General features: G+C 38.2%; 2 protein-coding genes across 2 annotated transcripts; both read left to right on the top strand.

Moving 5' to 3' along the window:
- The first annotated feature begins 640 nt into the window (after positions 1 to 640).
- LOC118821774 (serine/threonine-protein kinase/endoribonuclease ire-1-like) lies at positions 641 to 12818 on the top strand. The gene is made up of 7 exons (XM_036590501.1): positions 641 to 893; positions 1002 to 1607; positions 2934 to 3103; positions 7334 to 7554; positions 11167 to 11296; positions 12086 to 12171; positions 12260 to 12818. Exons 1-7 carry the CDS (start codon positions 641 to 643, stop codon positions 12369 to 12371), a joined length of 1578 nt encoding a protein of 525 aa, XP_036446394.1. The 3' UTR covers positions 12372 to 12818.
- Positions 12819 to 14183: 1365 nt separating this feature from the next.
- On the top strand, positions 14184 to 24573 carry LOC118821834 (2-5A-dependent ribonuclease-like). Its single transcript, XM_036590569.1, has 6 exons — positions 14184 to 14215; positions 15814 to 15983; positions 17561 to 17781; positions 20373 to 20496; positions 23899 to 24005; positions 24137 to 24573. The coding sequence occupies exons 3-6, from the start codon at positions 17705 to 17707 to the stop codon at positions 24234 to 24236; spliced, it is 408 nt and encodes a 135-aa protein (XP_036446462.1). The 5' UTR covers positions 14184 to 14215; positions 15814 to 15983; positions 17561 to 17704; the 3' UTR covers positions 24237 to 24573.
- The last annotated feature ends 2917 nt before the right edge of the window (positions 24574 to 27490 follow it).

Below are 27490 nucleotides of genomic sequence, written 5' to 3'. Positions count from 1 at the left end.
CCACGTCGTTGCCTTAAAAAGTATTGACTTCCCAGTATGTTTTGGGTCACTGTCCCTCAGTGCTATGAGGTGCGGTCCAATGAGCTTTAAAGCATTTGGTTGAATCTGGGTAGATAATATAGCCATATACACTTCAGAATTCATCCTGCTGATTTTGTCAACAAAAGTAAATACAAGGGAATCAGTTCCATTGGCAGCCAAACATGCCCAAGCCATGACACAACCTCCGCCATGCTTGACAGATGAGGTCATATGCAGTGCCGGCATAAAAAGAAATAGCATTTACTTTTCTGTTTTTAGGACATTTTAAATTGCATGCGTTCAAAGTATGTTGTTTTTTTTGCAGAAGCTGAGGACAAAAGATGGAGAGAGATTGTGAGTAAGCTGTTCATAAGCAGGCTATAAACCTAGAGTAACTACGAACAACGCTATTTTGAATGTAATTAACAAAGTCACAAAGAATAACTATATTTACTGGCATGTTAACATTTGATTACTTTTGTGAGCCTGTAAAACATCCTCTAATCTTAAATTTTATATTATCTTGTAATCTGTTAATGATATTTATGATATCATCTTCTCAGATTCTTTTTTTGTGGACCATAAAAGAACGGAGCTTATCCAGCGTGTTTCTTCAGTAATGCCGTTGGCTGATGAGCTGCTGTCAAAGAGAATGTTAAGTAATGAGGCATATTCAAAGATTCAAGCAGAAAGGACCTCTCAGAACAAAATGAAGGCGTTTTACACGGTTTTGGATTGTGGAGGACATGCAGCAAAAACTGCCTTTTACCATGCACTGAAGGGACAGGAGCCATATCTCATTCAAGAGCTGGAGAATCAAAACACAAGTTACGATTTTGCCATCGTTCCGCGAATAAGACACACTGTTCTAGGTTAGGTTTCTTAAAAATTACGGATAAGTTTTAGTCTATCAGATTACAAAATGCATATATTTGTGATGTGTGATATTGTCCTTACTCTTGATGTTTTTTTTTTTTTAGCCTCAGAATTCGTCCCACAGACACCGCTTAAAAGACAATATCCTTTCCTTGGCACTAGGGAGGAAGAAGCAAATGTGGACGATAAGAAAACTTTGCAAAAAACCCTTAAACAAAGATGGCTGACAAAGAAAGCTAGCAAGAAATGGCAGCAGAAGTTAAACCTTCTCCTTGATGATCCTGATCTGCAGAGTGTAGGGACAGGGAAGCTTTTCCTGTCTACAAAGGAGCAATTGCTCATAGGACTTGGAGCTAACGGTACTCAAGTATATATTGGAATAAAAGCAGATGGAACTGAAGTAGCCATTAAACGAATGATTAAGACTAACACGAAAGAACTAAAGAATGAGATGTCACTTTTACAAGATCTTGAGAGCAGCTACATAGTCAGATATGTAGATATCGAAGAAGATGGTGAGTTTAATTACCTCGCTCTCCAGCTCTGTGAAGGTAATTTGGATGAATACATGGATCAGCTTCGTCTTGAAAAAAAAGAGGACAGAATGAAGACTTTGAAGAAATTGGCAAGAGATGTGCTCCTTGGGTTAGCAGTTCTCCATGAGGCTGGTGTGCTCCACCGAGATATAAAACCCAGAAATGTTCTCATAGGTATGACATTTATATTTTTTTTACTTAAAGCTGCACTGTGTGAGTTTTGTTTTTTTTGTTTGTTAAAATTTAAAGTAGCACGGCTGAACAAAAGTGGAACAAAAACTAAAATACTGTGTGGATGCGCTGCTGTGAGTTGCACTTTAATGTCTGAAATATTAATTTAAATCAGTGGCGTCAGGCACACACAGAAAGTTTTCTGTCGATGTTTAGGTCTCAAATAGAAATCAGTTGTATGCTAATGAAGATATAGATGACAAGACTAAATAATTCACTTACATCCTTAGAAGACATGTCCTTCATCACGTTTTGGCTGTTCTCTTTGAATTCAGCCTGCTCATAAGTATCAGAGTCGTCCAATCTGGGAAAATGTTCTTATGCATGTTGCATGCCATTACACATTCCCACCAGGGAGGTCTCCAAATCCCCAAACCTTACATAGTGCAGCTTTAATGAGATTCTTTTACGTTCAGGTACTACAGGCATGTTTAAGTAGTACAGGTCTGAGTGCTGTGACTATTACCTCATTCACAGCTGGCAATAACATTCATTTTGAGTGATCCAATCATATGTGGGCAGCAGTAAGTACAGGTGTGAAAGGAGTCCAGTGTGTCTCAGAGACGCAATGTGATTCGATCACACAAACCAAGTTCAGAGGTCATCTGGGACGCATATGACCAGATAACATTTGTAGTGTGAACTTGACACGTCCTTGACTGTATCAAAAGACCACCTTAATCAGCAGCATCATCACAGCAGAGGGGAAAGCAGGTGCATACACTTTAATTTTCCATCTCTTCTCCCATTTTTTACAAATGCGTTAGCAATCCATATAATCAAAATTTTTGTAACAGTCCAGGCATTTACAAGAACAAGGACTCATGGGACATTTTTGTCTGACAACAAATGCCGCGAGACCCTTCCTCCAGTCACAAAATCTGATAATTTGGTCACTGAAGATGCATTTCAGACACACGGAAATGCCAGATGTGAACAGCCATACTTCTTGCTGTCCACTTATGATCAGATCAGATATTACAGATGTTAAAACCAATTGTGAAGAGGGACCTATGACATTAGTATAGACCACATATGTCAGGCTCCAGTCCCTGTGGGCCAAAACACTGCAGACTTCAGCACACTGCCCCATTAAACACACCTACTTCAGCTCATCAGCTAATTAACAAGGTCTTCATAAACTGAATTCAGAGTGTAAGATGAGGGTAAATGCTAATCTCCACAGCACTTTGGCCTGGAAGGTCCCCAGTTTGATGTGCCTGGTATAGACAGCATATAAATATAATTTACCTTCAAAACATTTGACAGATGTGAAAGGAAATGCAAGGCTGGCGGATTTTGGCATAAGCCGCAGACTAAACAGAGATGAAAGCACCAGGTGCACCCCAAGAGCTGGTACTCGAGGATGGGAAGCGGCGGAGATACTGGAAAACGAGGATGAAGAAAAGTGCAGATATAAAAGGAGCTCTGATATACAGGTTTGCCCCGTCAATGCATTACAGCCATACAGTCAAAGTCATACCACCATAAAATCAGTCTGTATGCAGATGATGTTTTACTGTATATTACTAACCCTTCACTATCCCTTCCATCAGTTCATGATCTGATAAATAAGTATAGCAGGGTTTCTGGTTATTCCATTAATTGGTCCAAATCTGAGTTTCTGCCTCTAAGTAAATTCAACGGGGATGACGAGGTCTATGATATACCATCTGAACATATCGCCCAGTCTATTAAATATCTTGGTATTCATATCTCTTCTAACATAAATGATTTGTATAAACTTAATTACATACCTTTAATGCAAGAAATAAAGGATAATCTAGAAAGGTGGAATAAATTACCATTATCTCTAATTGGCCGAATATCAGCAGTTAAAATGAATATCCTTACTAAAATCAATTATCTGTTTTCTATGACCCCTGTTACCCCACCGTCAGGCTGGTTCTCCTCTCTTGACAATGCAGTGACTAAGTTCTATTGGAAGCACCAAAAGCCTCGAATCAAGTTAACTACCCTCCAGAAACCTAAACATCTTGGAGGACTTGGAGCCCCAAATTTCCACTACTACTTTCTATCACATCAATTGCTTTACATTAGACATTGGACAACTAGCTCAAACCAACCCTGGCAAGATATTGAGGAAAGTTTAATTCAAGAACTGGACATTAATAGTATCCCATTCATAGACAAAGCTATAAAAAAAACAAAATTTTATAAATACAGTACAATAAGTACCACCCTGAATGCATGGTGGAATTCAAACAGAATTCTTAAATACAGCTACTCTCCCTCCAGTCAAACTCCTTTGTGGAAAAACCCCATGTTTTTAATAAATAACAAACCTTTCATATTCTCAGCCTGGAAACAGAGAGGAATAACCAGCCTGGCACAGTTGTTCTCTGGTGGCTTGCTCATGACCTTTGATGACATCAAAGAAAAATACAATATACCAGATAATTGTCACTTTCAGTATATACAACTCAAAGATGTTCTAAAGAAGACAGTTAATAGTGGAAATCTCTGCAATCACACTCCTCCCCTCTACTTAAAACTACACTCCCTAAAACCTCAGAAAATGTTATCACAAATATATAAACTTATAGCCTCAAAGGACAACACTATCTCACTCCCAACTGAAAAATGGACCTCAGATATAAAAGAAACATGTAATATCAACTGGCAAAATATATGCTGTGATATCTTCTCTATGTCCAGCAATTCAAAACTCCAGCTAATTCAATATAAAACCCTTCACAGAACATATATCACAGCCTCTAAACTACACCGTATGGGATTTAGTCACAGTGATAAATGCCAACATTGTCCAGCTTTAACAGACAACTACTATCATGCTTTCTGGAATTGTCCCCCGACCCAGCAGTTTTGGTCAGAGGTCATGGACAGGCTATCAGAGATTTTGGGCCTTGTCATCCCTTTATGTCCCATTATAGCGCTACTTAATGACCTTTCCTCACTTTCAGCACCCAATCACCTCAAATGCTTCATATTCATATCACTTACCATTGCCAAAAAAGTTATACTGCTGAACTGGAAGGACAGAACCAAAATTTCGATAAAGCATTGGCTTAATCTCCTCATGGATCACTGCAACTTGGAAAGACTCACAGCAAATTTTAAAAATAACACAAAATTATTCAAGGAAACCTGGTCACAATTTTTACAATATATTGAGAGCTGATTTCTCTCTTTAAACTCATCAGGGGAAGGTTAAAACACCTACATAGAATTTGATAACTACCCACGTTATAATTACATAAAAAAGGGGCATTACTGTCTTGTTTATTGTTTTGTTAAGTGTCTGTATTTGTCTATTCTGTATGTCCAGTTTGTCATTATTATTATTATATACTTCTGTTGTTATTTCTGTTCATTGTTTCACTCAAATCAGGGGATGGGTGCGAGGGTGGCGGGGTGGTGTTTGGAGGGGTGTTGGGTGGTTGTGGTGCCACATCACCTTATATCTGTATGATCATTAATAAACGATGAGTTGCGATATTAATAGCGAAGTGAAAGAAAAAGAATATATAAGTATATAGCAGTATCAGTATAGCAGTATAATTTGCAGCTCCAGTTAAAAAAAATGTAACAGGGGAAGTTTAAAAGTGAGATTCTGTCACATAGAGCTTGTTATTTTCTACCTATTTAAAGCCAAAAAATGTGAAAATGTCATCAATGGTCTGTGAATTTGGTACTTAAAATGGGTACTTGAAATGAGCTTTGCAAAAAACAAAAGTCTAATGTTAGGTTAATAGTCATCAAAGGTAAGACATAAATGCACCATAAGCGTTTGTCTCCTGTGGCTGCATACTTTTGCCTAACATTATTAGGTTTAAGTTTTTCAGCATGCTGTGTTGTTTTTCCTCACCTTTGCACATCCCAGCTGTCTGATTTTAACTCAGTCATGTTGTCTTCTTTGGGTCCACCCGCTGTGCCAGTGTGCTTTAGCCTAGGTTGATTAGGTTTGGGCTTTTAAGTTTGCTGTGTTTTTTTCTTCATGTTTGTACATCTTTGCTGTATGATTTTAACTTAGTCATGTTGTCTTCATTGAGCAAACATGCTTGTTGTGAGCACATGCATGCTTTATAGTGATTGCAGTGTTGGTTTGATTCATAAGAATCCAGCTTTCTGGTTGATTGCTAATGTTTTGTATCACCATAGAGCAGAAACATTAGGTAGGGTGATGACTGCATGGCTGTCAGGACTGCAGTAGCACATTTGGAAATTGCCTACTCACTTTTTCACAGGCCTACCAAAAATGTATTTTTGCCACTGTTGTGCAATAGGCAACATCTATCCCTAGTACATGTCTCAAAAGTATATTGAATATAGTTTTTACTGGGGTAGAACACAGGCACCAAATTTCACCTTTTTTTCAGGTAAAGAGGAAGAGTGTGTGCAAGAGTATGACGTTAGCTGCGTTCCAAACCCTAGGCTGCATTTCTCAGCCGGTACGTTATAGCAGCCCGTTCCAAAGTGAAGAATCCTTCATATACAGCCTAGAAATTCATGTACAGCCTAAGTTCAGAGTGATTTCAAGGATGCATCAGATGTATCCTTCCAGGCTTTCGGTTACCCACAGTTCGCTGCACACAAACAAAGCGAAGGAAAAAAAACAGCTCCACAAAAATGGTGAAAAACAGATGTAAACTAATTTTAAAATGTAAGCTGTTCATGTCTTTGAAGTCGTCTTCGTCACCTTATAAAGTGTAAAATCACTGATTAAGTAAAGCGTTTGTCATATATCGCGTATCTTCCATATATCGTATTTTAATCAGAGGTATTTATGTAGATTATTGTACTACATAACATCTCCTCCATTTCCATGAAGAAATGAAAAAGCAACAAACTCAATGCAACGAGTTCCATTTTCTCTCACCAGTTCCCTCATGAGTTTCGCGCTACTCTGGTGACGTCACCACACAGCCTTATTAGGACTGTTCCATTTGTGTGACCAATACGCTGCTAAAGAGGGCCAACTTCGACTGCAGCCTAGGCTTTGGAACGCAGCTAAAGATTTTAGCTTACAGGAAATGCATTTGCACATGAATATTTCCACTACTGAGGAGACTGTTCAGTACAGTTATTCCTCAAAATATTTACTTAGTAGCACTGAGATAAATAATCACATTGATTTATTAGTCTACTCATTCTTTAGCAAGGACTACAAACAGTGTTTTTAATAAATGAGCATTGATGACATTTCATTTAAAGTCTGTTTACAGGCTAATTATTCTAAATCTATTCTTCGAATATTTAAAAAATAACTGAATTCTGAATACTGCCATTTTAAAATGTAACTTGGAATGAGCACAATACTTATATTACGTTGCATCCTGACCCTATAGTTATAACTTACAGAGCACCCGTCATGTAATGAGACCAGGTAATATATTCAGTTACTCAGTTCCTCACCCTCACAACTTCGTAACCAGCACATTAATCAACAATAATCAATAAGCCTTAAGATGAATAACTGAATAACACGCAGTTAAAAAAAGACATAACTAGGCAATAATGCATACAAATTTTTAGACATAGAAGTGCCTTTTGATAACAGCTTGTTGGATGGGATGGGAATACGTGAACTTCATTTTTATTCTGTGTTCAGTAGCAGTAATATGTGATGCGAGATGTATGGTTTAAGTAAAAGAGTTACTGAATGAAAATGTGTTTTTTGGTTGCAGGTGGCTGGAATGTTGGTGCATTACATTCTCTTGGATGGGCTTCATCCTTTTGGCAAAGGTACTCGTGTAGAAGTAAACATTATGGATGGGAAGTACTCTCTGGGAAAAATAACAGACATGGAAGCAAAAGATCTGATTGAGGGGATGATTCAAAAAGATCCACAACAGAGACTGACGATTAAAGAGGCTGTAGATCATCCTTATTTCTGGGATGATAAAAGGTACGAGCAAAACTTCTTTCGTTATTTGTGTAAATGTAAACCATTAAAATTGGATTAATATTATGTAATTATTTTTCTAACTGACAATATGAATAACACAAAGTCTTCTTATTCCACTGTTGCCCACTCACAGTCCTGGAGTATCCTGCTCTAACACACATTATAAAGCTGCACTATGTACAGTTTTGGTTGCACTTTATTTCGCTTTGCATGTAATATTTTGCATAGTAAATACAAAGAAACTTTTTTTTTTGGCTATATGGTATGCAGAGCATAACCATACATAGTGTTTATAACCACACATAATGTTATGGATCTGCTGTAGGTTAAACCATGACAGAATGGTAAGAGGTGTATACATTGTAGTGTGAAATATGGATTATATTATTATATGGATGGTATTAAAGTACTGAACTACAATACACAACAAAGTAGATATTAGACTTGAGGCGTGACCAAATAAAAGTGTCAAAAGACCTGGAAGATACTGGAAATGGCTAACTTATGTACACAAAGGACACAGAAACATCCCTCTGTCCTTAAACACACACACACACACACACACACACACAGACATACAGTCACACCCAGAGAGACGAGACTTATGTACAGAATATCTATGAAACACTGAAGAATCCTAAAGGGCAAGAGCAAAGTGTAGCAGATGCTAAAAAGTCTCGCTTGCAACATATGGAGAAACAATGGGAAGATGTGGACTGGAGCACTGGACTGAAATAAAACTGCTGTTATTGCTGAGTTACTAAGTACAAAAGTCCGATACAGTGCAATTCAGCACTCCAGTCCACATCTTCTGGTATAATGAAAATAGTTGATGCTGTCAAAAATTGATGCATTAAGCTGAAATTCGAGTTTGTGTGTGTGCAGTATACATATGACTGAAGTTGCATAAAAAATTGACGCTTGTCTGTGCAGAGGTAGGGCAAAACATGCTGTGTTCAGGTTGCAGAGGAAGACGTTATCCTGTAGAAAGAATTTAGATTGCTTACAGGAAATTGTTTACATTCTGAAAGGTGACCCTTGAGAATCATTTTTGTATTCTGTACTCTGAATAAATGTTCTGAATACTTGTATTCCATAACATTCAAACCCTGAATATAGACACTAATTATATTTTACATTCTGCTTTTAACCTACAGCACATCTATAACATGAACACTATGTTTGCTTATACTCTGCATACCACAAATACTACAAAACAGATAGTTATGGTGTAGTTATTATGTACAATGTTACACTTTATTTTACAGTCCAGTTACCTCAGTATTACAGAGGGCTTGAATGAATAGAAAAGACATCACGCATCACTTTTTAGAATGTATGATGACTGTAGCAGATCATTTACTTACATCATCTGAAGACATCTTGTTTTGACTGAGTTCTCTTTGAATTCTCTTTCAATGCACTCACAATTATCAGATTCACCTGCTCAGGGAAGGGTTCTGAAGCACAACCAATTTACAGAGTGTAGCCTTAAACTAATAAAGGGTTTATTAGCTGGTGAGCTGAGTCAAGGATCAGTGAAACCAATCAAAACGTGCAATTCAGAAGTACACAGAGCTGCTAGCATTTTCATAGCTTTGATAATTGGATAAACAAAGGCTGCTAACAGACTTAATTCTTCTATGCTAAATACAGCTATGTAAAGACATGTTCAGCTGGTCCATGCTTTTGACTACATGGACACACCAGACACATCTCAGCATAAATAATAACCCGGTTTCAAATACATTATACTAATAGCACAATTGTATGTAGCTGTAAGACAGACAAACCTAGACATCCCAGTAGACTATATAGGGTCTTGAGTGGTGTGGGAATCAGAGATAGCCATTTGTGCTTCCAGAGTAATACTCGGGTGGCACGGTGGCGCAGTGGGTAGCGCTGTCACCTCACAGCAAGAAAGGCCTGGGTTCAATTTCTTGGCCAGGCAACCAGGGTCCTTTCTGTGTGGAGTTTGCATGTTCTCCCTGTGTGTGCTTGGGTTTCCTCCGGGTACTCCGGTTTCATCCCGCAGACCAATGACATGCAGTCAGGCCAATTAGACATGCTAAATTGCCCCTAGGTGTGAGTGTGGGTGTGAATGTATATGTCTGTCTGCCCTGCGATGGACTGGTGACCTGCCCAGGGTGTATCCTGCTTTCCACCCAATGTCTTTTGGGATGCTGTGTGTGTGTGTGAGTAATACTCACAGAAAGCTTGATAAATTGATGCAGTCTAAGATTAAGCGATTATTAGCTAGCATAATAGTTGGGGTACATTTTAGCCACACTTGCTCAGGTGCTGCCTATATAGACAACAGTGTGACTGGATGACTCAGTGGTGATGGTGTTAATGAGGGTTTCAGGGTCTTCAATTGACTTGTATGCTAGCCTGCAGTAAAGCTGTCTCTACTTCTTGCCTTGCAGTTGACTCTCAATCAGCCTGAGTTGCTGGACTATTAGACTGTCCCGACTCTGTCCTCTGCTTTTGCCTCTGATCTTTAGCTTATTCTGCAAGACTCTCTTTTTCTAGCTCTGGCTTTTGACTTTCACTTTCTGTTTCACTTTGCTGCCTGAGAACCAAGCTTGAAGCATCAGAAGGTGAGCTTTTTCTCACTGCATATATCAGACCTCATGATGCATACAGGAAAGTAGTTGTCTTCTCTTAGATGTATATGCAACTGTCCACTTTTAACCTTTTAATGTTAGTTTCTGTAAATATGTTTTGGGTAGCAGGGGTGAATGTGCACATTTAGACAGTTAAATAGCCATATTTGCAATGCCCCAATGAGGTAATGCAAGCAACAGTAGAAATACTACTGTCCAGTGAAGGAACAACACAGAACCAAAACATTATAACCACTCACAAATGAAGTGAATAACACTGATCTTGTATCAGTGGTGCATGTCAAAGTCTGGGATAGATGGTAAGTAAACTGTTGGTTATTGTAGTCAGTGTGCTGGATGCAGGAGAAATGGGCAGGTGTGAATACCTGAGTGAAACAGCAAGTCTTGTGGGGTCAGCAGTGGTACCACTGGAGTCCGCAGAGGGACATACCACAAACTGGGACAGAGTGTTGGGCATCCAAAGGTCATCAATGCACAAGGACAATGAAGGCCATCCTGTCTGGTTCAAACCGACAGAAGGACACAGAAGTCACCAGAATTTGTAATGATGATTGAAAGAGGAATGTGCCACCAAGAACTGATCATACCAAGATTCAGGGTGAAAGCGTGAAACCATGGGTCCAGGTATTCATGTGGACTTCAGTTTAACATGTGCCATCTATCTAAGCATCATTGCAGACCAGGTACTCCCCTTCACTGCAATGATATTCCTAGATGGCAGTGGCCTCATTTGGCTGGATAATGCATCCTGCCATGCTGCACATATTGTTCAGGAGTGGTCTGAGGAACATGATGAAGAGCTCAGGTTGTTGCCCTTGCCTCCAAATTCTCCAAATTTCAATCTGATCCAGCATGTGCTATAACAAGGAGTCTGATCCGCAGCGGCTCCACCTCGTAACTTACAGGACTTTAAGGATCTTTAAGGATGTGGTTATGATCTTGGAATAGTTGCATAAAGTGGTATCTTACAGTTTTTCTTCTTTAGGAGAGATACATTTCTGAGGAAAGTCAGAGCTGAGAAAGCTGTTCAGAAGTTTAGCAGTGCAGATGAGAAGCTTCGGAATGCTGTGGCTAAATACACTGAAGGAAAAACCTTTTATGGATGGAAATCTAAGGTGAGTTAAGAATGCCCATTTAAAATAAATGAGAATATTTCCATGAGGAAAGATGTGCATGCAGAGCAGCAGTCTAAACTGACCATCCCTTTTGTTTGTACATTTTTGAGAGTGGCCTAACTTTCATGCTCAGGTTATGGGATTTGAATCGTACTGCCAGGTGATAGGTATACCATCTGTTTTGTATAGGCACACAATCTACTTTCTATGTAAAAATCTACATAGGCTACCAGGTGATTTACAAATAGTGCATGATTTTTTAGCTGTCTATATATGACATATTGTATATGTTGATATCATACATCTCTCTCTCTCTAGAACTGAAGCTAGCCCAGGGGTGTGTTTAGGGTCTGGCTGTTGGGCTACAGCCAGGGGTCTTTTTCTGTAACCATAGGTGTCTTTTTCAATAGTTTATCATAGCTTCACTCACCGTGGTAGACTACTGTATGATTTTCTGACACAGTTTTTAAAGTTGCTTAGCATCTAATTTTATCAGTTGGCCTTCATCATATTACAGTATTACGTTTATTACAGTACAACAGTTAGCATTGTCAAAATACATAAACCTGAACTTTCATACTTTTTTATTTAATAGATAAAGACACTGAATATCTTTACACTTTTCTGTAATGTTGGTTTCTGCAATGTTAGTTACACACGTTTGTATTTTGTAATCACTGGTGGTTAATTCAGCTGTTATTGTAACTGATTTCTAACCAGTGAAAATACTAAGGTGAATTTTAATTTGTTGAGTCCACTTCGGTAAACACAAGCAATGTGCATTTGCAGGTTCCCCAAGAATTATCTATTGACCAAAGACTTCCAGATGACTTACTTGGCTTGCTGTGTTTTCTGTGTGACTTGCTGGTGGACAAGTAAGTTTGACATCCTTAGAAATATTCTCTGTTTTTCTTTATTCATATCATCAACTATGACTCATTTGTCTGTTACTTTATTCCACAGCAAAGACGTATTTCATGAGAACAAGATGTTTAAAGATTTGTTCCCAGACTTCTTCATTAGCGCGCACAAGCTGGCGAAGGAGATGGATTGGAAGCTTGAGGATACCCCATAAGAAGATGCTCTTACTGTGGGTTTTTATGAACTACTGACATTCAGCATGAAATTCAACTACAATCCTATATTTTATAGTTTACTCCTGTGCTTGTCACTACTTATTTGGAGCCATTATAGACTCTGTAAGGTTTTAAGGGATCTTATGCATTTCTTTTGGGCACAACTGGAACTTCATTTGTGTCATAAATAGAAACAAGCACAGTGTTGTTCTCCTCACTCTGGAATGTGCACTCATTAGAAATGTATTTTTTTTAGTCAGTGATTTTTATGCAATTATGCATCTATCCAATCAGCCAGTCGTGTAGCAGCAGACAAGTTAAGATCAAGTGCTTCAGTTATTGTTCACATCAAACATAAGAATGGTGAAAAAATAGGCAGATGAACGTGGGGAAAATGTCACTTGCTCTGATGCATCTCGATTTCTACTGTGACATGCAGATGGTAGGGTTAGAATTCGGCATAAACAGCATGAATCCATGGACTCAACCTGCCTTGTGTCAACAGTTCAAGCTGGTGGGGGTGGTGTAATGGTGTGGGGAGTGTATTCTTGGCGCACACTTGGCTCCCTAACACACATTATGCGTTGACAAAAATCCACAGCCAAAAGTGTCACAGTCTTTTTTCTCACAAACAGTTATAAACTATAGCTCTATCTTTTTCCATGCCCAGATTGCATTATTCATTGTCTGACTCAAAATATCCTGATGTTATTCTGTATAAATTTTCCTCTCTCACCTCTACAAAGCATATACCTAGCCTACAAACTACACAAGTGTATTTTAAAAGTAATGAACAGTTACAGGAGAGAAATATTTAACGGCATGTTAACATGTGATGACTAATTATCTAGTAGTGAGCCTACATATTGTACCTATTTTATAATGCTATGATGTTTATGATGTTTGTGATTTTCTCTCAGATTCTCAAAATACCAATTTTTCCATTTTACAATTGTAATGTGTGGCGCTGTTCTTACTCTTCTGTCTCTTTGATCTCCAACGTTACTCACAGGTGACTCACTTAAAAGACCTCACACTTTTGATACTGCAGATTACTCAAAGATTCAAAGACTTATGATCAGTGAACCTACCAGGTAGGTATCTTTTTTGTGCCTCTTTTTAAGTCTAACTTGCGCACTTTATTAGCATATAGAAGCACATGAATGCATTGGCAAATCATAATTAATTGGTTTAGTCGATCAATTTTGCTTTATTTGCATGTGACACGTTTTAAAGCTGCAGAGCTTTTAGCTCAGTGCTGGTTGTTTTAAAAGTGCTACATAGATAAAACATTTACTTGCTTGCTTGCTTACTAGGGGAAACACACATGCAGAGGATAAAAAAAAACTTCAAGAAAGATGGTATAAAACTAGTGTGAAAAGGCAGGAGCAGTTAAAGCTTCTCCTTGAGGATCCTGATCTGAAGAGCATTGGAAAGCTTTTCCTGTCCACGAAGGAGAAGTACAGAATAGGAAATGGAGCTGACGGTACCCAAGTATATGTTGGAATGAAAGCAGATGGCACTGAAGTAGCCATTAAGCGAATGATCAAGGCCAAAAATGAAGAACTAAAGAATGAGATGTCACTTTTACGAGACATAAACCTTGAGAGCAGCTACATTGTCAGATATGTAGATATCGAAGAAGAAGGAGAGTTTAATTACCTCGCTCTCCAGCTCTGTGAAGGTAATTTGGATGAATACATGGAGCAGCTTCATCAACAAGGAGAAGAGGACAGAATGAAGACTTTAAAGAAATTGGCAAGGGATGTGCTCCTTGGGTTACAAGTTCTCCATGAGGCTGATGTGCTCCACCGAGATATAAAACCCAGCAATGTTCTCCTAGGTATTGCATTTATATTTATACTTAATGAGATTCCTTTCCTTTCAGTCGGACCACACGAGGATGAGCATTTTGAGTAACTTTGCGGTCCAGTTTTGACCGTTTGGTCAGTTTGGTCCAGCTTGAACACAAAAAACAAGCACTCGATTACTCGACAATTAACAATATACAGTCTTACAAATGAATGACATTTATAGGTAACACTTTGTTTGGATAGTCATTTTGGATGCTTTGTAGATACTTAATTTACTTTCAAGTTAAATTCAAATAAATATCTACTGAACTGACCATCATTTTCTTTAACTCTAAACCTGCTCTAACCTAACCTAAAGCTTAACCTCAACCCAAAACCTAAACCCAGCCCTCACCCTGGTCCTAGCCCTAACCCTGGTCCAAATCCTAACCCTAACCCCATCACTGTTTAGAATCAACTGAGTTTCAACAGATAGTTTGTTAACAATTTGAACATCTGAAGATCATCTGTAGGGGAATATAGTGGAATATCCAAATTGTGAGACCCACTTATATTATGATTACATACATTTTAGAACAGAAAAAAGCTGGGCTCCCTTTTCTCTGTTATAAAACACTGTGAAGTTTATTGCACACTGTCTTTAAAAATTATTGAAAAGTTTTGTTTTAATCTAGCCATTGTACTCCAGTTGGTTTATACCAGGCGTCGGCAACCCAAATGTTAAGAAGAGTCATTTTGACCTTTCAAGAAAAATCAAACCACCTTGGGAGCCACAACATTTTATGTCCATTTTACTGTATTGACTGTACATATGTCTCGGTATGTGCTAATGTGCTAGGATAGACTACAAAAATAATATAAATGAAAATGCAGACTTTGTTCTGCTTTAAGCTTTAGCTCAGCTATAGCTGCTTCTCTCGGATCTCTGGCGATAAACCTTTACGTTTCTTGTAAAATGTCTCTCAACGTTCGACTTTTTACGAGGCTGAAGTCGCTTCTCATTCGCCAGCTTCTTGTTCGAATTTCCCCGTTCCACCTTAAATGGTGCCTGAGGCTCTGGAATGTAACTGCTGCACCTTTTAAGGTGTAACGGGAAAATTCTAACGAGAAGATGGTGAACGAGAAGCACCATTAGCTTTGTGACTTTTTAGCATTTGTCAGTTTTTTTCGTTGCAGATTAGGAAGGATCAGGAAACCAGATGAGTGAATATAAGTGCAAATAAGTCTATTCGTCTCCAAATTATCGATGTTTGTCTTAGATCTTCCTCTTTGCCCTTTCGTTAGCTACTAGCTAGGCAAGACTGTTATCTGCGTTGCTATGTGACCAGCAGTCTGCGCGCCAAACTTCAGGGTTAAAGGGTGAATTAGCAGTTAAAGGCTACCTTAATTCCAGAGTTCAAGATCATTTATTGTTAAAACTGTGTTAGGATGATCATCAGACCTTTATTTTACTGCAAAGGAGGATTATTTTATTTTTACCTAAAAATCTAATTCGGCTGCGGAGCCACAACAGGGCAGGAAAAGAGCTGTGTGTTGCCCACCCCTGGTTTATACACAGGTCTGTTTTTTGTAATACCATTTTGATATTATACAACATAAATAAATTAACCTTTCAAACATTTGACAGATGTGAAAGGAAATGCAAGGCTGGGTGACTTTGGCATAAGCCGCAGACTAAACAGAGGTGAAAGCACCAAGTGCACTTCAAGAGCTGGTACTCGAGGATGGGAAGCGGCAGAGATACTGGAAAACGAAGATGAAGAGAAGTGCAGATATAAAAGAAGCTCTGATATACAGGTTTGTCACTTTCCATGCATTACAATTTATAGAATGTGTAATCAGTGAGGGAAATACCCCCTGGTATTCAGGGGGTCCCATGACTGACTGCTAACTCACTCGCCATAGCAGCACTGACGATAACTTCAGTATCAGCAAAATATTTGGTTTAACAATTCTTTTCTAGTTTGGTAATGTGGTCTTCCACACCGAATAATCTAACGCATCTCCTGTCCTGTATTCATTTTGAGAAATAAGTAATTATTCACTCTTCCCACTAAACTCTCGGGAAATTGGGTTTTCAGATGTTGAACTATGCTGAGGCATATTGTAAAGTTTTTTAGAGGTATCTGGGGCATAGTTACCTTTGCTAGGCTATGAAGTAGAGGTCTGCACTACCGCGGACTCCTTTGGGACCCACGGGACCCTCCACAATATCTTGTGGTGCAGGACTAATTTTCAGTGCTGTGCGCGGAAGCAGGCGGGAAATCAGACCCCTTTCAGGCAGGAATGGGCGGAAGCATGCATATAGAGAAATCCTGCAAATTAATGAACAGCCTAAATAAAGTAGAGCGATCATTAAATCATATATGTGAACAATATAAACTAAATAACAGTAAAACAGTTCAAATGAATGAAGTCATTCTCGAGCAATTGATCACGCAAACAACATGCAAATTCTCATAATTCAAATTTTTGACACAGAATACTGTCCAGGCTAAACAAATATACTGTGTACATTTATAAATTCTGTTTTGTTGAGCAGAGAGACTGATGTGACCATTTATCCTTCTGGAAACAGATGGATAAATGGTCACAAATGCTGTATGTATGAAAGGTCAGCGCCTTCCAGCTGTACTGAACGCTTCACTCACACCACGCAGAGGCAGCATGTGTAAACCAGGCTTTAAAGAGATAACAGAGCCTTCGGTCCGACGGCCACAGCTGCCCAACTGCTCTGTGGTTTAATTCCTGCTTGGTGTTTACTGCAAAGAAATGCCGTTTGGTGAAGTTACTTCACAGAGAGCCTCATGACCATGACTGCCATGTTATTACATTATTACAGCAGAGGAGAATGTATTTGTGAATAGACTGTGTCAGATACTGGATTTCAGTCTACCTGGATGGAACTGCATGGGCGGAAGCGGGACAAATCGCTTCGGTTGCGGGCAGGAGCTGGAGAAATGATTCTGATTCTCTGAGGGAGCGGGCAGGAGTAGGATGAAATCTTGCAACCATTTGCTGCAGCGCCACCCTGAGACAGACCTGTGCTTTATCTCAAGACTATCAAAGACAGAAGTTCACAGTTTTTCAAGTGAAGCAGGCTAATATTTAACCTCAAAAGGCCAGAGCACTCTGACCAAACATTCTGCAACAAACACCAACATTGGTTTAAACCAATATAAAAATAAATAATTATAATAGATTGTACGTTCCGGTCTTAGAGATGACTATGATGTATCATGAAACTAGTATTTAAAATTTCTCACTGAAAATAAATTGTATACTTTGATACTTAGTACAGGGTGTTGCAGTAATGTGGGAGATGTATGGTCTAAGTAAAAGAGTAAGAGAGAAAATCTGTTTTGTGGCTGCAGGTGGCTGGAATGTTGGTGCATTACATTCTCTCAGATGGGCATCATCCCTTTGGGAGAGGTAATCGTGTAGAAGTAAACGTTATGGATGGGAAGTACTCTCTGTAAAGAATAACAGATGTGGAAGCAGAGGATCTGATCAAAGGGATGATTCCAAAAGATCCACAACAGAGACTGACGATTAAAGAGGCCGTACAGCATCCTTATTTCTGGGATGATGAAAGGTAGGAGCAAAAGGAAAGCTTTAACACAAATATTCTACTAGTTTAATGAAAGTTAAAATTATTAAGTTAGGGTTTGCTCACTGCTTTTATGGATCAGCTCTATATAATTGTTTTTATAGATCAAATTATATTGTTGAAATGCCAATTAAAAAAATTACTTTTTTGTTGTTTTCAAGTGAAAAAGGCTCAAAATGTCAAACCCTTGAGACATTCAGGTGATGCATACAAAATTTGATCCAGATTGGCCTTAAGGTGGTGCTGCATTGTACAATGAGAAAAATCCAACTGCCATTATTTTCTTTTTCCTACAGATGAATAGCAGGTATCATGTGATTCAGTTCTTGTAGCTGAAAAACTTTTCAATTGCAAGTTATGTTACAAATTGGACTAGCATTTTCACTTATTTGTTCAAAATTTAGCTTAGAATACCAATGTCAAAGGTTCAGTCTATACCAGGGGTCAGCAACCTAAATGTTAAGAAGAGCCATTTTGACAAGTTTTTACAAAAATCTAACCACCTTGGGAGCCACAACATTTTATGTTCATTTTACCATCTTGGTTGTAAATTGTCTCAGTACGTGCTAATGTCTTAGTATAGGCTAACAAATATAATATAAATGAAAATGCAGACTTACTTTGCTCTGCTTTAAGCTTTAACACAGCTATAGCTGTTTTTTTTGCATCTCCGGCAGGAAACTTTTCCGCAAAACTACAATAGATTCTTGTAAAATGTCTCCTAACGTTCGACTTATGAAGCCAAAGTCAGCTTCACATTCGGCAGACTTCTTGTTTGAAATGTCCTGTTCTATCTTAAGTGGTGCCTAAGAATGTAGCTAAATAAGTAGCTAATCATTGCACCATTTAGGGTGCAACGGGAAAAATTCTAACAAAAAGCTGGCAAGCGAGAAGCTGACATCGGCTTTGCAAATTTTTTGTGTTTGACAGTTTCTTGTTGCAGATTAAACATATCAGGAAACCAGCTGGAGTGATTATAATTGCAAATAATTCCATTCATCTCCAAATTATCATTGTTCATCTTAAGTCTTTCTGTTTGCTACTAGCCAGGCAAGACTGTTGACTGCGTTGCTGCAGTGATCAGCAGTCTGCACGCCAACCCTCAGGGTTTAAGGGTTTAGGACCATTTATTGTTAAAACTGTGAACAGAAGAGCTTTATGTTATGGCAAAGAAGCATTATTTTATTTTTACATAAAAATCTTTTTCTGTTGCCGACCCCTGGTCTATACAAAACTTGAAAAAATATCATCACTGAAAGCACCTGATCAATAACTATGACATATAAAGGACATCTAATGAAGTCTGACTCACTATTGTTTGTATTCTGTCTGTAAAGAGGCCCCAGCTGGTTATTAGATCTCTTTGATTGATGCTTGGACCCCGCATATTGACCTAAACTGTCTTTGATGTGAGTTTGCAGTAAAACGGTCTCTATCTCTGTCAAGTGACTCAACGCAACTTGGGTAGCTGGACTATTAGCCTGTCCTGACTCTGTCCTGTGCTTTTGACTCTGATCTTCAGCTTCCTCTGTGAGACTTTCTCTGGTTCTGGCTCTGCAGACATTCGACTTTCACTTTCCACTTTCCTTTCCTTTTTGGGAACAGAGCTTGAAAGGTCATCAGGAGGTGAGCTTCTCCTCACTGCTTATATCAGACCTGAAGGTGTTGAAGGTTCAGTGTGCCGTTTTTAGGTTATTTAAAGCAGAGACACAAGCTCCTACTAAACTACTACCACAATGCAAGGAAAATAATGGACATGATGAAAATAACATTTCCACTGACATTGACATGCATGCAGTGTTTATAACAGAGCAGCCTACTCTGAATGTTGTCCCACTTCATATGAATGGGATAAAATCTTCCCCTCCAACTTCTGCTCCACTGCAAAGGCTCTAAAACACATAATACACACAAGACATTTATAACAGTACAGGGTAAGCTCTGATTTCAAAACAGTGTGTATAATAATTTTAATCATCTGTCAGTGTTGGTGTAAAAAAGGAGAAGGCTCACTGCTATAGCATGTTGGCTAATAGTACCATATCTTTTAAACTTAAAACATATTTTGACTTTCAATATTCACTCAAATCCTCTGATTACAGGACTTTTTCTGGTGAACAGTGCCGCTCTTGCTAATTTCCCAGCAGTGTTTCAGCTCAGAATTCAAGATTGAATGAGGCACAATACAAAGCAGCCAATCAGAACAGAACTCATTTACATATATTGGTCTTAAAGGCCGATAGCAAAAAAAGCCTGAGTAATTCCGGGATAAAAGAGGTTGGAATTTGGTCATGTAAAAATGATTTATGGCCACACAAATGTTGTAAGTGGACTTCAGGGAGAAAATTAAAGTTCAGAGTTGAGCTGCTACTTTTGCGTGTCTGCTACTTAAGCTGTTTTTGAAAAGTTACTTTTGCTTTTACTTACCATTTACCAATGTAACAATACTTTTGCTTGAGTATGGGTTTATTCTACTCCACCTGGCTCTGGACGTAACCTAATGTTCTCGTAAATCAGTGACTGGTTATAGCTTTGTATTATTTGCAGGAGGTGATGTCTTTGTTGTTGTTTTCTAGGAGAGATACATTTTTGAACAAAGTTGGAGATGAGGAAGATGTCCAGAACAAGCGCAAAAGCGTGAGTGTTAAGCTTCGCAATGCTGTGGATAAATACACAACCTTCTCTGATTGGAAACCTAAGGTGAGTTAAGGAGTAATTATGCTAAAAAATTCTGCATTATTCAATCATTACGATGCAAACACTCATTCAGAGTGGTTTGATATAAAATGGCTCATTGGAGAGACACTGAATTTCTTCATAGTCGTGGTCATAAGAATCAGGGGCCACAATGTCTACAACACAAGCATAGCCATTTTATTTATGATCAAAAACCACCAGAGAACCTAATTTTTATATGTAATACCAATACCAGTGAAATACTGGTAAATCTGAAGCTTCAGTGGTGAGCCTCAGTGGTGAGCGACGCCCCACCACTTTTCGAGTTCAGGACACACATAAAAACCTCAGTTTTCTCTAAACTGCATGAAGCACTGACCAGCAGGAACAGACAGAGTAAAACTGAGCAGCAGAGCCAATCAGAATCTCTATTTCAGCTAGGAGGCGCTTTGAGACCTGCCTTGGATGGTGCGTCCAACCTGTCCAACTTTTTCTTTAGTTCAGTTTTGACCTGTGACTCCACCCGAATTCATATCCTAACCAAACAACTAAAACCATGCTAATTAATGAGAGAATTCAACACCAAAGCATGTTTTTCTTCCAGTGCACATTTTCACTGTACTGTCTGCACAATCAGCTGCTTTAACATTTCACTCTTTACAAACGCTCATTTCCTTCCAGTATTGTGAGCTGCTGTAATGACGAGAGATAAAATAGTAGTATAAACAAAGATGATAAACGTTTCTATTTTCTGTAGTTTGGTTGTCAGGGTGATGAATGTGAGAGTAACAGAGTGCTTGCATTCCTGTAAAACTTACTGAACAATAAACAAACACCATCTGTGTAATTTAGTCCACTTTAGCCCTTGCAGTCCACCATCCAAACCAAAGGAAAGAGATATAATACCACACTGTGGTGCAGACTTGAAAATGAACTGGGTATGAAAATAGCCTGATGTTAGCCAGCAAATACCGCTATCTGAGGCTGTACCTACTGAGGCAGCATCAAAACAAACACTGACACTGTTCATGATCAGGTTCAGAGGGTAGAAGAGGGTAAATCAATATTCAAGTAAAAGTATTGATACTTGCATAAAATAATCAGACAAATAAAAGTGCCTTCCCTAAAATAACCAGAGTATAAATACAAAAGTAGCAGGTTGAAAATCTACTTGTCCTGAGTCCTGCAGTGGAACTTCCTACTACATCCAGCATTTATCAGCATAGGAACTGAAGGTTGTGCAGCTCTGTTCTTCTCTTTTTGGGATTCTTTTGGTCTAAAATACAGAAGCTCCAAAGTCAGAGATGTAACTAATCGTAAAGCAGTACAAATATTGCCACCATCAAATCTAAAAACGAATGACTAAAATGTAATGGAGTAAAAGAGTTCTTTACTCACTTTAGTAGAAGTAATATGATTTGAAAATACTCAGGAGTAAAAACCCATCAGTACTTTACTGAAGTACATGTACTTGAGTAAATGTAACTTGTTATTACCCACCCCTGTATAGGTTTTTAAAGACGTCAATAGCATGACATGAAAGGCAGTTGTATCAGCCAGATGATTTTTAAACAATCTGTTTTGCTCCACCACATTCAGAGGCGTAAAAATATGTCTCAGGCCAACAGCTTATAATAAAATTATCATAATACAATGTCTCAGGCAGGGCTGCTGGAACCACGGGGGCATTTGACCCACCACTTTTCAGAGTACTGGGATGACGCCCCACCAATTTCTGATTGAGTTCAGGACACTTGCACTTACAGAATGCTAACCTATAGAGACAAAACTGAAAGAAACTCAAATAAGGACCAATCACAATCTCTATTTCAGCTGGCAGGCAGGAACTTCATGTTCAGAGAGAGGAGCTGCAGCTCAATAATCTAGTAAAAATGTTTTACTGCAATACATGAACTAATGCACTCAGTCACAGTTTATGTTACTACACTATGTTAGTTTGAAAATTAAAAGTCAGTTTGACACTAAATGTCATTTTGAGCATTTTTTATTGCTACTTTGCTAAACCACAGGTGCTATCACATGTACTTTGTTTGGTGTGGAACTAATAAACTTTTTCTTTAGTTCAGTTTTGATGTGTAAACAGAACCACAGAACTGACCCATTTCCGACAAAAATTATGGGTCTCGGTCCGCTTCTAGTGAACCCTACTTGAGTCCACAGCTGGTGGGAACACATTTAGGTCCGAATATGATTTCTGAGTGCACGTCAGTGCTGTACTGTCTGTATAATCTACCTATTTAACACTTTACAAACGGCCATATAGTCCCTGCAGCATGAGCTGCTGCCAATAATGGCAGGGCAATAATATAACACCAAAGATATTTGCTGTTATATTAAGATTTTGACACATGGAGTGTGAAATGTACTGTAGTAGCGACCTGATTGGTTACATTCAAACTGACAAAGTCATCACAAAGAAGCAGATATTAGTAATGTTAATTATTATTGCTTTGATGGTGATACACATAAGCTCTGTCCCAATTCAGGGGCTGCATCCTTTGGAGGCTGCATTTGAAGGCTGATTGCGTCACAGCGGCGCGACTAGGCTGTCCCATTTCTAAGGCTCTTTCATATGCCGCCAATAAATGTCTGAAGCAAAACCTATGCCAACGTGCAGGTGCCGGCAGTGAAGCATCCCTGGCTCTAATAAATGAAAAAATGAAAAAAATCAAATCAAATCAAAGTTTCTAGCTCCATCTCAAAGAACTTAAGGCCAGGAAAAGCAGTGCTGTGACGCAAACAGGAAATCCGCCATAGAGCAGACCGTCTCATTTAAGTTCAGCCTTCACATGTCTATGTAGCCTTCGAAGGACACGCCTTCGTAGACCGCATCCTTCGAGGGATGCAGTCCCTGAAATGGGACACAGTTATGGATGTTAAACATCATGGTGGCAAATGTAAGAGTAACTTATGGCACATTTTATATTTCATGATTTTTTTTTGGAAATATTAAACTCAACAAAAAATGTTAAATATGTAAAACAATTAGCAGAAAATACCATATTCAAGTATGTTCTCTGTAGAAGATGTGTTATCATATTTGCACTTAGAAAATCAACAAAACGTGTTATTTGAATTGGGGTGTTTTGCATATTGAAAACATTTTTTTTCTCTGTGTTTGGGCCTCCCACACATGAAATAGTGTTTAGGTCACTGCCATAGCCACTGTGTTGTTGCATTTCCAACACACTGTCAGGTCCTCTGGACACCACACAGTGTTTTTCTCAAGGCATTTGGTGTGAAACATTGTGCCCTTATGAGCACTTTCAAAATGCTGTTGGTGTGGATGTTGATGGTAGACGAGAGAACAGGCTCTCTTTGTACGTTACACTTCTCAGCTGAGCACCACTGTTGTGAGAAAGATGTAAGAGATTTCCGGAACATATATGCAGTATGTATTTACAGATTACCGAAGTTGTTAAACAGGAAGAAGGGGTACGACTTCCTGACAAAAGCTTTAAAGATGATTTACTTGGCCTGATGCGTTATCTGCGTAACTTACTGGTGCACAAGTAAGTCTAACATCTTTGAAAATATTCTCTTTTCTTTTTTTTAATTTGTAATGAATACATTCATTATGGTTAAGGAATAACTGATTGCTAACTGTAAAACTGTAACACTTGTCTGTTACTTTAATTCACAGAAAAGACGTTTTTTATCAGAACAACAGGTTTAAAGATCTGTTCCAGGACTTCTTTATTAGCGCACACAAGCTGGCGAAGGAGATGGGTTGGAGAGGTTGAGGATATCAAATGAGAAGATGATCTTACCCTGTTTTTTTATGAATTACTGATATTCAATATGAAACTCAATTACAATCATTTTAGCCACCATCAAACACTTCACTGTTTAACATTTTAAAATAACAAAATAGATTTGAATTGTTTATTCATCCATTTAGTATTGCTTATCTAAAAGATTCTTTTAAGCCAGTACAGAAAGCAATGGTTCCTGAGGTTAAGCTAAAAGAACCGTACCAGAGCCAGTTTAGGAGGAGTCTGTCCCGTTACATCAACAAAATGACTGCAAAACACCAAAGCGCGCTCATGAGCGAGTCCTCAATGAATGGGGGTGAATGGTGCTAAATGACTAAAAATGAAAAATTAAACATGTTTCTAACCATTTGGACCTTCCTTTAATTTTGAAAAGTGGAAGGATGTACTTCATTAAAAAAATCAAAGAAAACTTATCAGTATTTTTCAGTTTTCTACAGCAAACAGGTTTTGTGCAGTAGGACACTAGCGTTACTGCTACTGAGTGCTGATTGGCTGGCAAGCTGATCAACTCATTGGCTGAGTAAAGCAGTCTCACTGGCATTCCTGAGGCATTGTGTATTATAACTATGTCATATATCCATTTATGTCTCTCTCTTTGCTGAATGAGAATATGTAGACGCTTTTCTCCTTTCTTTTTTGGTATTGCATGAAAATTAGTGTCAACTGTTTTGTAGATTTTGTTTAACTCTTTTTTTGTTAATGAATGCATTTGTTTTTTGTTAATCAGTGAGATTTTTTACAGCCGGTGTGTAAAATGTTACACTCTCAGAAATTAAGGGACTAAACTGTCACTGAGGCAGTAGCAGTACCCCTCATGTTACTAGGGTGGTTCCCTGGTGCATCTCAGTACCTTTAGTCAGGGAACATAATTGTACCATAATCCACTGACATTATATTTTTAAGCTGTATTTACTCTACAAATCCTGTCTCGTCTCTAGGCTTTTTATTTTATTGTTCTGTTTTAAAACATATATGTACTTTTCCCCTGGGAAAGAAACTTTCACAATTGGACCTTAAAACCACTGCTGTACCTTTGAGGGAACATTTACATTGTTTGTACCTTGATGAATAAAAAAATGTACCTGCACAGAACATTTATTTCTAACAGTGCAGTTGTCTCATTTGTCAGTTCACCACACTGTAAAAGTGGCTCGTCAGATCTACTTAAAAAATTTACTTCATGTGGTAAAAAGCAATTGAACTAGTTTTATTCAATTTAAAAACTATATTGATTGAAAGAATCATTCATTCAAATTATTTATTTAGGTTGAATAAAACTAGTTAATGTACTTCATGTTACCACATGAAGTAATTTTTAGGTAGATCTGATGAGCCACTTTTTAGAGTGCAGCCTTGGTTCCACCATTTTGTTTTTGTTTTTTGGACAGTACCATTACCATCACCTTTTTCTGTTCTAATCACTGAGCAATTGTATAGAAGCATTTTGAATGCATTATACTTAGTTTTTCTTTCATATCAATCCAAAATGGAAGTTAATTGTTGGTAATACTTAGAATAGAATGTTTTGCACACTGTGCTGATACCTGATGTCATGTTTCTAATAACATTGCAACATCATGTTAATTTACACAATTTCAGAGCAGAGTATGGAGAGTTATGCTTATTTTAGTTTTACCTTTTGTCTTATTACAATACATTGTAGACAGTTGTTATGGAAATTGTATTAATTCAATGTATTTGCTTTATTGCTTGCAGAGTGTAAGACTATGTACGGGCAACACCCACTGAGAGCTAAAAAAATAATTTACCACCCTGAAACATCCTGCTCCAGTCTAGCTAGTGAAGGTAGATCAGGTCTACCAACTTGTTCTACCTGACTTTCAGGAATGGACTCAAATTGACAGAACCATTGTAAGAACATCCACAGCTCTGTGGGGGCAGAACTTATAGCAGGATGTCACTCTGGGGGTAGACCAATCAGAACAGAGTGAGTGAGCTGACCAATCAGAGCACACTGGGTTCATTGGGAGGCGGGGCTTAAAGACACAGGAGCTCTAACAGAGCATTCAAGACAGAGGGTGAATACATTATGAATGTACAGTATGAAAAAAATGTGGTTTTGGAACATTGAAGCATGTAAATCTATTCTAATAGACTCCAAAAATAAAACTATGAATACAATTAGCATAATAGGTCCACTTCCAAACAATGACAACACAGTGTGTGGCCCACTGGCATACAGATTAGCACTGGGCTAGTAAAGTGGGTTCATTCAACTTACCAAATGCTGCCCAACAAGCCAGAAAATGCACTGCCTTGCAAGAGGTACTTTTGAGATATTTCACCTCGATGAGCATTAGGGTTCAAATTGAGCTCCAATTTAGCTGAAACTGCTGCAGTAACTGTTGCATCATTTAAGGTGAAGCTGAAAAATCTGGCGACCTTCAGCCTTGTTGGTTTCTATCACCTGGTTTGTTATTACATTACTGAGATACTGATTCAAGCAGGACTACTGCAGGAAATCTGAGTTTGGCAAATTAGGAGGTAATTCACTCCAGACTTGTTGCTTAGCAAATTCGTACTGGATTAAAATCCCGGAGCTTGTTGGTAATCACTAATTTTCAGCGATTCCCCAAGTAATACTAATCCTGCTTGAATAGGTCTTTATTCAATGTAAACGAAATCACATAGCTCACATAAACACATAGATATCAGCCCTATCCAGGGGTGGAAAGTAGTTTAGTAATTGCACTTATGCTTTAGTTTATTTTGTAAGATTTGTACTTTTATACATATTTCATACACAAATTTCAAAATCCAGATTTTTCACTTTTTCCTACACACACACACACACACACACACACACACACACACACACACACACACACATATATATATATATATATATATATATATATATTAAAACATCCATATTCATATCAGTGTAAAATTAAGCTGCACACAACTATTTTTAACTTGCACTAGAACTAGTGCAAGTAGTGATTAGACACTGCACCACAGACCACAAAACAAAGACAACTTTTAATTTATTGTTAAATCTTTTTGACCTTCACTCACATATATTTCCGGCTCCATACTTCCTCTTTTAATTGAGTTAAATTTTGGCAAATTACTTTCACTTAAGTATAATTTCTCTTTACGTTTTTAATGAAGTGTATAGAAATGATGGGGTCTATACCACCTAAAAAGATTAAATATTAAAAATTAAAAATATTAAAAAGCTTAACTCATGTGGCCAG

This window comes from Colossoma macropomum, unplaced genomic scaffold (assembly GCF_904425465.1).
Source record: "Colossoma macropomum unplaced genomic scaffold, Colossoma_macropomum, whole genome shotgun sequence".
NCBI lineage: Eukaryota > Metazoa > Chordata > Actinopteri > Characiformes > Serrasalmidae > Colossoma > Colossoma macropomum.
The sequence above is the reverse complement of the archived record's forward strand: the minus strand, read 5'-3'. Positions and strand labels throughout refer to the sequence as shown.

Coding starts and splice junctions, on each gene's coding strand:
- LOC118821774 (XM_036590501.1), top strand. CDS start 641: ATGCCGTTGGCTGATGAGCTGCTGTCAAAGAGAATGTTAAGTAATGAG. Junction 894..1,001: donor AATAAGACACACTGTTCTAG/GTTAGGTTTCTT, acceptor TTTTTTTTTTAG/CCTCAGAATTCGTCCCACAG. Junction 7,555..11,166: donor TATTTCTGGGATGATAAAAG/GTACGAGCAAAA, acceptor TTTCTTCTTTAG/GAGAGATACATTTCTGAGGA.
- LOC118821834 (XM_036590569.1), top strand. CDS start 17,705: ATGATTCCAAAAGATCCACAACAGAGACTGACGATTAAAGAGGCCGTA. Junction 17,782..20,372: donor TATTTCTGGGATGATGAAAG/GTAGGAGCAAAA, acceptor GTTGTTTTCTAG/GAGAGATACATTTTTGAACA. Junction 24,006..24,136: donor CGTAACTTACTGGTGCACAA/GTAAGTCTAACA, acceptor TTTAATTCACAG/AAAAGACGTTTTTTATCAGA.